Source organism: Laccaria bicolor, genomic scaffold (assembly GCF_000143565.1).
Source record: "Laccaria bicolor S238N-H82 LACBIscaffold_14 genomic scaffold, whole genome shotgun sequence".
Lineage (NCBI taxonomy): Eukaryota > Fungi > Basidiomycota > Agaricomycetes > Agaricales > Hydnangiaceae > Laccaria > Laccaria bicolor.
Window position 1 is genome coordinate 620,159 of NW_001889885.1, and position 10,717 is coordinate 630,875.

The 10,717-nt window shown below is 45.8% G+C and overlaps 4 protein-coding genes across 4 annotated transcripts; 2 read left to right on the forward strand and 2 right to left on the reverse strand.

Moving 5' to 3' along the window:
- Positions 1–2,113: 2,113 nt before the first annotated feature.
- On the reverse strand, positions 2,114–2,460 carry MISSP7.2 (small secreted protein). The gene is made up of 2 exons (XM_001881911.1): positions 2,314–2,460; positions 2,114–2,245 (listed from the first exon to the last, which is right to left on the reverse strand). Exons 1-2 carry the CDS (start codon positions 2,406–2,408, stop codon positions 2,134–2,136), a joined length of 207 nt encoding a protein of 68 aa, XP_001881946.1. The 5' UTR covers positions 2,409–2,460; the 3' UTR covers positions 2,114–2,133.
- Positions 2,461–3,459: 999 nt separating this feature from the next.
- LACBIDRAFT_298596 (uncharacterized protein) lies at positions 3,460–3,737 on the forward strand (the record flags this gene model as incomplete). The annotated part of the gene is made up of 2 exons (XM_001881782.1): positions 3,460–3,545; positions 3,602–3,737. The coding sequence occupies 2 exons, from the start codon at positions 3,460–3,462 to the stop codon at positions 3,735–3,737; spliced, it is 222 nt and encodes a 73-aa protein (XP_001881817.1).
- Positions 3,738–4,384: 647 nt separating this feature from the next.
- On the forward strand, positions 4,385–5,870 carry LACBIDRAFT_190828 (uncharacterized protein; the record flags this gene model as incomplete). Its single annotated transcript, XM_001881783.1, has 4 exons — positions 4,385–4,499; positions 4,548–4,963; positions 5,015–5,362; positions 5,423–5,870. 4 exons carry the CDS (start codon positions 4,385–4,387, stop codon positions 5,741–5,743), a joined length of 1,200 nt encoding a protein of 399 aa, XP_001881818.1. The 3' UTR covers positions 5,744–5,870.
- Positions 5,871–8,657: 2,787 nt separating this feature from the next.
- On the reverse strand, positions 8,658–9,590 carry LACBIDRAFT_294533 (uncharacterized protein). Its single transcript, XM_001881912.1, has 4 exons — positions 9,487–9,590; positions 9,353–9,424; positions 9,238–9,293; positions 8,658–9,185 (listed from the first exon to the last, which is right to left on the reverse strand). The coding sequence occupies exons 1-4, from the start codon at positions 9,528–9,530 to the stop codon at positions 8,833–8,835; spliced, it is 525 nt and encodes a 174-aa protein (XP_001881947.1). The 5' UTR covers positions 9,531–9,590; the 3' UTR covers positions 8,658–8,832.
- Positions 9,591–10,717: the final 1,127 nt, after the last annotated feature.

A 10,717-nucleotide genomic window follows, 5' to 3' on the forward strand; every position in this document is an offset into this window, starting at 1 on the left:
TTCCTGGATATAACTTGAAAGGTCCTCAATAAAAGTACATTTTGCATAGAGCAAGAAAGGTGTGGGGTCTCAGATCCTTGTATAAATAGGACCTCTGTTTATTTCTTTGGAATAGTGTTACTAGGCATGAGAAGTGCCTTGTGAAATATTTTCAGCTGCAATTCACCAAGAAAAATGTCAAGGATTGGTCCAGAATGATTGCTCTATGCAAAATGTACTTTTATTGGGAACTTTTCAAGTCATACCCAGTGTAAATTAATTTGCTATCATGCTATACTGTAGGCATTGTTTAAAAGACATCCTGAGTCTCCATGGATCAATTCAAAAGGATGGTAGCATCTTTTCTTCTTGCAGAAAAGAAGGACCAATGTTGTAGATACTTGTTTACTTCCGGAAAAACTCTGGAATCACCTTCTACAGACATCATGCAATGTTTGTTTTAACATTTCTACCTACCTTTTGTATTATACACACTACCAACATTGATGGGGAGTCATTTTACTTCATTCCAACAAATATATTGAGTGAAAAATACATAAAATGGGGAACAAGTTCAAATTTACCCTTTAGAGGAGGATATAAAATTTTCTAGCCCAGAGACTCTATGAAGCTTATAACAATAGCAGGGAGATCCAGTGTTTATAATATATCTCTTCCTCAAGTTGTGAATTGCTTTCAGTAGGTTGCAGTCATTCAGAATTTCCCACTTTGTTACATCCCATTTTTGGCACATGTCACAGTCAATTCTCTGCCTTATCCTGAGTTTTCAATTGTTCATCCCCAGACTTAGTATGTACAATATACACCTTTTTAGCTATGTTTCATACACCAGAGTGTAGTTCTCAAAATGTTTTGTTCTTGTGTTACAGAACTAACTTTGTCCAAAAAATGATGTGACATTCTTTTTGCCCAGTTAGTGTATGTCTACAACTTATCCACAGCAGTTACTAGATGTTGATGCATCTCATAAATGTTATAACCAAGCCCCAATACCCACCACCACATTCTCGCTCCAGAAAAAAAAAAACCACTGCCGAGAATCAAATATGCACGAAGCCAAGACAGGGAGTCGAACCCTTACTATAGTGCCCACAGTTTTCAAGTCACTGTTGATCCAAAACTGTTACCCAGTTCCTGTGGATAGTTGAAACTAGAAACAACTCTCACGAAAACACAAATATGGTTACGTGCCTCAAGTAGCAGTAAATACACGAAAAAACCTACCGATAAAATGACCGTCGAAGATGATCTATGTTGATGTGGGGAGTCGAACCCCGATTGTGCCCCTCGCACTCATTGACGATTGGTCAAGCCGGTACACCGTACGTTCTACGTAGGTTTCAGTGTCACGGAATACATTGCAACATTCCCCACCGACCCATTTTTGAAAGGTAACATTAAGATTTACGGCACACATAGAGGTCCAAAATTTCGTCAGGCCCATCTCTACACCACGGATGTCCCCAAATTATGCACATACGAGTAACCTTACAAGCTAGAGCTTGCGTAGACATTTAGATACCAAAAAACAAACTTGGAAACCGTGTCCGGTCTCAAAGCCAAGCCAGGGAGTCGAACCCTCATTATAGTGCCCAAAGCTTGCATTATTGATTCAATAACTGTTACACCGCATATCGATCTACAAGGATGTTATCATAGGAGCGTGATATCCGAGTCCCTGTGGATATATAGTTGAAATAGCCCTCACGAAAACACAAATATGGTTACGTGTCTCAAGTAGCAGTAAATACAGGAAAAAACCAACCGTTAAAACGACCACAGCAAACAAGACGATATGTCGATGTGGGGAGTCGAACCCCGATCGTGCCCCCCACACTCATTGACGATTGGTCAAGCCGGTACACCGTACGTTCTACATAGGTTTCAGTGTCACGGAATACATCGCAACATTCCCCACCGACCCATTTTTGAAAGGTAACATTGAGATTTACACCATACATACTTAGAGGTCTGGAATTTCGTCAGGTTCATCTCTACACCGCGGGTATACATGTATGTAAGTACGTCCGTTCCACTGCCCAATCTAACACAAACCACCATTAAGTTTTATATACGTAGGCAGATATAGTGAACCTTTACATACCCGATATCACACTCACATACACCTTACGCTCAACGATGCAAATCACCCCCCTGTGATGCCTGTCCTAAAGCCCTTAACAGGTCTTTGAAAAAATTGGGCTCCGGTACTCTTCTAAAGACAGCATTAGGAATTGGTCCTCTCCTAGAAGTTCAAACAAAAAGATTCGTTTGAGAAAAAAAGTGTCACGGCCACATGGTAGATGAACTCACTCAACCAGCCCAACCTCTCCAGGAACCGGAGAGGATAGTGCAGGCGAGATGGCTAACGCAGCAATTAAAAGGTTGAGAGGGACTAAAAGCTTCATCGTAGCTGATGTTTTGAAGATGAGTCTCTTGATTCTTAAATGTCGCGTGAGCAAGGCAAGGACAGGTGTCGTTGTGCTTTTTATTACCTTCCCCCCATGGGACTCCGACGTTTTCCCCTCATGGGAGTTCGAGGTGGGGCTAAGGTGAATATAAGCATTCTCCGATTGTCGTCGTGACAGGCAAAATGCGGGATCGCTATAGGAACTTCTTATTAAACCCGTAAGAAGTGCTGAAAGGGGGCAGTTGAGGTGGATTGCAGCCACTCATAGAAGATAAGGAAGAAGAGCGAGCTGCAGAAGAGGTAATGCGTCCCACTTGAAGAAATGGATCCGTTGCGGGAGGCCATGCAAACGGGCAGGTGAAAGAACGAGTTGTGATAAAGTTGCGTTCGCCACGTGATGAACACGCTCGATCTTATCTTATCTCTACTCCCCGTCTGCGGCGACTCTACGCGTATGATTGGTACGCTTGATCTTATGACTCATAAATATACTGCAAAGGCTTGCCACCAAAGACAAAAATCAAGTTCCTGCTTTACATCCTATTGTTATTGCCACAAGAAACGCCGCTACCCAGTTTCTATCCATTGATTCATGATCATTGTTCAAGGCAGTCTCTAGACTCAGGGGCGTGATGTCATTACGCTTTTATTGTTTTCGACTTTGTTGCGACTTTGCTCGGTAATTTTGAGAGATCGGAAAGCAAACCTCGAGGGTCAACTTTTATTGTTCGCTGTCCTTGAATTCACTCACATACCCGGTTCAGGACGCTATCCAAACCCTATCGTTACAATAAGGCTCAAAAATCAGTATTCATATCTCAATCTACTCAGTCCGAGTCTTGCGGAAATTTGCGTTGAATTCAATGAGGTCGTTATAAAAGGAGCTTCGTTCTACCACAGAGAACTAACCTCCTCTGAGATCTAAGCATTCCGCGAAACGCCTCTTTGCTATTTACGCCCTCTCCAATTTAAACTCATGGATTCCTTCGCTACCCTCTCCTCCATCTTCTTCTCCGTCTCCGGCCCCACGGATATCCCAACCAACGCTGATGATGGTGGCAGCGGGAACAACGCATACTGCGTTGTGGCTTGAGTGTACATACCTCGCCCGCCGAGAATACGACATTACGACCATGTGCGTCCTTCTCCTTTTCTTCATCTCATTCTCCTCTTTAATATGTTGTTAAAAAGCATATTATTCAATTATCATTCGACATTCGATTTTTACCGTCATACTTTAAGTCAGAAGGGGTTTTTAGTTGGAAATTTTACGAGCTACAGTATCTCATTCCCTCAATATTTTCTGAGATTTTTTTTGCGCTTGTGATTTATAATTTATGATTTTATCGGCTTTGATGAGGGTGTGGATTGTTGACAGCAATTTGCAAAACACATGTATGCGAGGCAGCTTTGATTTTGCTCCATCCTGTACCGAACTGTATCGTGGCAACGGCGGAAAAAGTGCTACGCGGGCCGGTGAATAATAGCCATGCTCATACAATATTGTGAAGTTTTTTGGTTATAACTGAAGACATTTGGCCAACATTTGGCCCTTCAGGCCATGAGCGAAAAACGAACGAAAAACAGCCTTTGAGGAGTAATGTGATGTGGTGGGCTCTCCGGTCCGGCGGAGGTTGGCGGGCACTCCGACGGAGTCCGACAGGGCTTGGACAGGGCGGACTTTCGAATCTTTCACGCCCTCAATGAGAAGCCATGAATACACCGACTTTGCCCCGTTCAAGATGGTATCAATGAGCAACCCTCCCGGGCTTCCCCTCCTTCAAGCCCCACATCCCACAAGCAACTCATGGATAGCAAAGGCCAAGGTCATCGACATGCCTCAAGACGCTCAATCTCCGCCGCAAATCCCAGTCTTACTACAACACTACAAACTAGCCCAGATGGTGAGTGCGGATACGCAGAAAATTGTCCCATCGCAGATGACCTTTGTACCCAGCCACTTTCAAGAATCTCATGCTGTTAACGCCTCTCGTCCTTCTTTTCATGACGGTTGGGATCATCATTGGAGGTGCTTCCTCACACGTTCGAGAAGTTTTCGAGAGAATCAAGTTGGGAGGTGTCCCTGCTCGTGAGCTTCATGCTTACCCAAACGTTCGAATTTAAGAACGGTATACAGCCATTGCCGTTGGTCTGATCGTCATGATGTGGCCTGTCCTAACAAGAGTGCAATACGAAGAATTCCCCACAATCTTCTCCTCCCGGGCTATATGGGTGCACATCGGGATATCCTTCGCCCTCAATTGGATCATTGGGCCGCTGCTGATGCTTGGCTTGTCCTGGGCTACGCTTCCCGACTCACCAAAATATCGCCTTGGCGTGATTATGGTTGGTATTTCTAGATGCATAGCTATGGGCATGATCTGGAGCAATCTCGCGAGAGGAGACTGTGATTATTGTGCCATTATCGTGGTGTTCAACGCAATTCTTCAAATGATCTTATACCCCCCGTACGCTCTGTTATTCGTTGATCTAATTGGAGAGCATGACCCTATCCACGTATCATATGTAGCGACTGCAATATCTGTGTTTATCGTGAGTTGCTCCGCTCCTCAATTCCTGCCATCTAATCTGTCTGTGATTTAGTATCTGGGAATTCCCCTCGTTGCTGGAGTTGTCACTAGATATACTGTCTGGGCGCTGAAAGGCAAAGAATTTATGAACGGAACATTCATCCCGTCCATTGCGCCCATCGCTCTTCTCGGTTTACTCTATGCCATTCTCGTTCTGTCCGCATACCAAGCGCATCGCGTCATCCGCGACATTGCTCCCCTCATCCGCGTACTCCTCCCTTTGGCCTTGTATTCCGTGATCATGTTTGCGTGCACACTAGTCATGATGTTCTCTCTCTCAAAACGAGAGGGTAACGGAAACCGTCGCTTTGCGTACGATGTGGCAGTTGTTCAAGCGTTCACCGTTTCTAGCAATAACTTTGTCAGTTTTGCCCTTCCGTTCATTCACAATCGCTCATTTTCTTGAAACGATAACTTTCAGGGCTCTGCCATCGGTATCGCCATTGCAATGTATGGTATTAATTCAGAGGAAGCTCTCCCTGCCATGATCGCGCCTCTCGCTGATATTCCCGTGCTCCTTGCGTTGACGTGGCTAGCCCCATACGTTAAGAAAAAGGTCCAATGGGGGACACTCGAATCCGTATCTGATCGTAGGAAGAGTAGATTCGAGTTGAGGGTCAGATTGGATTTCCATCAGTATACCGACGAACAGCATGATACGACGGTGAAGAAGGACTCGGAAAGCCTCTTTTCGACCGCCAAGTCATTGACTAGACTTTCCCTACCAGGATGTACTGTTTAAAACGTCTTTGGGTTTTAGATTCACTGGTATGTCACCTACTCTGAACGGGGTGTTAGGTGAACCCACTGAGTATGTACCAATAGTTATGTCAGGATCTTATAATTGACACAAAGAACTGTTCTTGAGCAACATGATAAGAGCGTAGCTTGAGTGAATCACCTGATAAAGAACACCGATGTGCACGTGAGTTTTACTCCCTCTCCCCACACCCACACCCATCGTTCCCCTCGTCGACTCGTTCCCGCGAAGGGAGAACAAGACTCTCCACTTCGAATCTATCTGGCAGCCCGGATCGAGACCATCATGCCCCGACCCGTCCAATCGAAGCCTGCACAACGCTTATTTCTCGAGTTCACCTCAGAAACAAGCATATATCACTCAACGTGGTTCGGATGGACATGCTTCCCCCGTATGCCCCACACGCATCTACGCCTCCGATCGCTTGATGCCTTGGCCCAGAATCAATTGAACAATAGCTTAACTGATATACAGCCTCTGGCAACTGGTCTCAACCCCCCGGATTTCTCCGTTCCTTGATCATCCCAGCTTTCAATACTCCGTTGAAGCCGAAATCAAGATGTGCGCAGAGGAAGTCCTGTGTTCTCATCGATCCGAGTACCGAGATGCCTTTTATCACATTCCCAGCTAGAGGCGTTCGCAGAGCACTCAGCGGGGGTTATAGCGGAGATATGGGATCACGCTCCCGTGTGGCATCTGTGGAGGGGCGAAAGCGAAAACAAGAGCACTGCATAACAGTTGGGATGGGGTAAGTGAAATTTCCATTGTGAGAGTACAGCTTGACAAGAAAAACAGTCGAAGGGAATAATATTTACAAGAAAAACTTTGGAATTTCAACCCACGTTCGCTGGTGGCCTTATGTCGTTGAACTATTCCCGACTTGGACTAGGTGGATTTGGGCGACACATCTGGGCACGCTCAAGCGTGAAAGATCATGACACGCTTTTTTTGAGCGTGTTGCGAAGGCGTTTCACTGCACTGGTGAAGTTTCAATCGCTGGAGCACATCGAGCGAATTCGATACTTTACAGTGTCAAGTGCTCACGCACCTGTTTACGATTTCCCTCCTGTGATCCTTACTAACACTCGCGGATATGATCTCGATTCCGAGAAGTATACGCTCTCTGAAAGGTACACGAAGACTCCCGGGCGGGCCGTAGTTTATCGATGCTGGTCCATCCCATAATCTTAGCTTTGCTATTTCAGACGACTGTATCCCGTGTTCATTTGTACATATTTTTAAGTATATCGCAAATCCATCACACTGCGAAAAGCAACCGAGTCGAGTCCCATGCGTATGCCAAAACGGGACCTCGCCAGGGTCGTATGTCTTGAACAGGGTTGACGCGCCGTGGGTTCAGGGCGGAAATTTCCATCGCTTCTCATCTCCTTGCATCTACTAGCTTCACAGCAATGCCAACAGCACGCGCCTTCAACGAACGCCAAAGGTTTGGTGAAACGTTGAAGCAGTACTTTCACAGGGATTAATACTGAATATCAAAGAACATGGCCAGTTAGCTGGGCTCTTCTCGTCTTGTCCGTATCGCCCGTCGCAGTGTAAAGAATTGATATGAAGCTAGCTCACTAATATACGAAGATGCTGTAAACGCTGACCTGAATACAAGGCGCAAACTTGTTTGCAATCCCTCCAAGCGGTATCAATTCTAATTGACACGGCTATACAACTCACCTTTAACGTTTACAACACGCGAATGCCACTTGTACAATCAATTGCGGGTAGACCATGAACGACTTTACGCACCCTCAACGCCACTCATTCAAACTTCCGGTCTTCAGATTGTCGTATAAGGGTGGGTATCAAATTATCTCGGCTTACAGGCGAACCGGGGGAAATAGGAGCGCCGAGGCTCGAGACAATGCTCCACCCATGCGCGACGCTTAAACGCAAGGAGTTCTGGCTCTATGGAGATAGGACATTGCGCAAGCCTGGCTCATTTTGTAAGCAAAGCTACAACCACAGCTGTGCATGCGCGGACCGCGGTCTTGAGGACCGAGGTGTATGAAAGCCCCCTGGTTGAAACCTCGTCGACACTGGGTACGCATATGCACAACATCTCACAGGCGCACCAAATATACTGAATACTGCACAGGAGTTCGTTTCCATTATGAGCAAGCGTTTACGTCACGGGATGAGTTGCGATTAGTATCTATGTTCCAAAGCCTATGTTAAAAATAACAATTTTACAAGTCGCTCCCTACGCACGTACACACGAAGCATTCATCTAAACGAGGCGCATTTCTCAATAGGGGGACGTAAGCGACAATAAGATACTTCTTAAAATTTACAAGATGGGCACTGTAGTCCAGGGGCGTGTAGGGCTCAATGAGTGTTCCCAACGAGAGAAAAAGCATACGACATACACCCTCCAGACGCTGTGTTTCAACACGGATTGTTCGAGCAAGTGCATTTAGCCGTTAATGGTAAGGATGTGGATCCGCATGTGGCGTGTTTTCTTTTACCAGGCTTGGGCAGGGAAGACGGGAAGTGGTTAATTTGAGAGAACCGTTTCAACTTTCGAGTTGCTTTAGAGATATCCTCAAGGTTCTCACTATGCTTTTACTACCATTGACATGTACACGCCATTCGCGTAACTTTGTGAAACACAAGATCCATTCTGTGGCCACTGTCACGCAATCTCAGACGATCCGACATGGGGCGTACGAACATTTGGGTACCCTGCGCACTTGCGGATCCGTATACCGCTCACGAATCTTAAATTCGTAGGTCTCCTCACAAACCGGCGCTCAGTTTAGACGGCAATAGTTGAGGCAGTGCACTCAACCATCAAACCACTGTCGATGGAACCTTGTTTCTATTCGGGTGGTGTCAGGACATCTTTCAACTTCCGTGCTTCTAAAGTGGACGTGGTGATTTAAAATTATTCCAATTGATTCGGATTAGCTCGTACAAAATATTCTGATGTTCGGGAAGCAACGATTAGGTGGCAGATTGTCTAATGACTGAACGAAGTGATGGTGAGATAAACCCAAAATAAAAGACCAAGGAAATAGCCATAAGTCAATAAATCCCCTCTCTAGAACCCAAAAAAATTAGAGGGGGACGAGGTCCTCGACACACTTCATAAATTCTTTCAAATTATCCTGTGCCACCTTCGTGTCCCGCAACACAGATTCTCCAACGTTAACGGCCAAAATCTCCCGACAAGACTCCATCTTCTCGATCCTCAACCTCAACGAGACACGAAGATCTTCCACGCGCGACTTGAGTTGAGTCACGTGTTCGCGCATCTTGAGCAGTTCGCGTCGTCGAGCCTCCATGCGATTGGATGGAGGCGGGATGCCGACGCTGACATTAAATCCAGCTTTCGCATTCGCGGTGGGTGCAAAACACGCGATAAAGACCAGAATTGTTAGAAGCACGAGAAGGAATTTAGGACGGCTCGCTGCTCGAGTGGCGTTAGATGTCGGAAATATGGTCTGGCGAACAAAACTCACGCGTCAATAGTAGTTTGGAACACCTCAAATCAGGATTCGGGGGAGGGGTTTGGCTTCTGCTTGAGCAATCGATCAGCGCTTTCGTTAACCAACTCAAGTTGAAGCGACATCGTACCTATCGTCTCCTGAGGCTCTACGTGAACTTTGGGGGGCAACATCGGTATCCGGACAAGGCTGAGGGGTGGCGCTGCAAATTCGGGTGATAAATGTCAGTGATAAATAACGAAAAGCTGATAATATCGAGCTCACTAGCGACGGAGTGGCATCATTTCGAAGTCGAGAGTAACTTTCATGTCAGGAGGGCGACAGCGAATTGATGCAGAAAAATCGAACCGGGTTCGCGTTAAATAGGAGGAGAAATGAAGGTAACAAAGACAGTCGATTACGACACAAAGAGCCATCGTTTGGGTGTCATAAAGGCCGTCAAAACATAAAGAAAATTATGTGCCAAGGAAAAGAATCCATTGTTTGAAAATCACTTACACGACTTGAAACAAACTTCGTTACTTTTCTTTCAAAAGGAAAGCAATACACTTGGCTACAAAGACTCATTGTGGTATCCGAATGGCTACCCACGAGGCGTAAAAAAGAACAGGAAGCCTGGAAATTGCTGATCCGCCTTGGATTGACAACATTCATAAAGGGAAAGTACAGCAAAGGGCGTCAGATGTTTTATACATAAGAATGGGGGATCGTGGAAAGGGAGTCGTTTTTCAATCCGCAAGGGAGTGAATCGGTAATTGCCGAGCAAAAAAAACAAACACAACCAAACTTGAAGTTCGCATACTTCGACTGGAGGAAATAATTTAGGCCCCCACGACCTTTATAAAGAACAAAGGCCCGTTAATTCAACTAGGAAGAGAAAGTTGAGATGTACTTAAATTACAGTGTGGAACCTACTTTTGAAGGAAGCTGATACTCAGCAATAACTGTGTTCAAAATCCTTTCTGGCCCCTTTAACGCCTTGAAGAAAGCCATGTTCGTACTCCCAATAGTACTTCCCATGATGTTTGCTCTTTCTGTACGCCCAGGCGCGATCGAAACCCAATTCGACTACGGCAGCCGAGTCGGGTTGAGAATTGAAGAACATATACGCGTCATCCCACCCGTCACGGAATCCAACTTCAAAAAGCTCGTGCTTAGAAATTCCCAATTTCTTCCAATACTCGGCATGGAGTTCTTTGTATAAATTTTAACGAAGCCGACCCTGAAACAGAAAAAGGTGCTCACGAAGGGACCGCTGCTTCTGGCCATCCCTTGCTTCCCTCCATCTTCCTTCATCGCCGATCGCGCTTCTTTTTGCTTTCAACCCTACCCATGGCGGGAAAATTCCCGCTTGCACGGCATCCCTCAAACTCCATCCTGTATCTCCCCTATCCTGCTTCTTATACGTCCAGAAGAACCATCCGCCACAATGTTCTTCAAAAAGATCAAGCTGAGCACGAACATAATCCTCCTTCTCCTTCGTACCACCCCTGAG

Coding starts and splice junctions, on each gene's coding strand:
- LACBIDRAFT_294533 (XM_001881912.1), bottom strand. CDS start 9,530: ATGAAAGTTACTCTCGACTTCGAAATGATGCCACTCCGTCGCTA. Junction 9,425..9,486: donor ATGATGCCACTCCGTCGCTA/GTGAGCTCGATA, acceptor CCGAATTTGCAG/CGCCACCCCTCAGCCTTGTC. Junction 9,294..9,352: donor AGAGCCTCAGGAGACGATAG/GTACGATGTCGC, acceptor TTGCTCAAGCAG/AAGCCAAACCCCTCCCCCGA.
- MISSP7.2 (XM_001881911.1), bottom strand. CDS start 2,408: ATGAAGCTTTTAGTCCCTCTCAACCTTTTAATTGCTGCGTTAGCCATC. Junction 2,246..2,313: donor GGAGAGGTTGGGCTGGTTGA/GTGAGTTCATCT, acceptor TTGAACTTCTAG/GAGAGGACCAATTCCTAATG.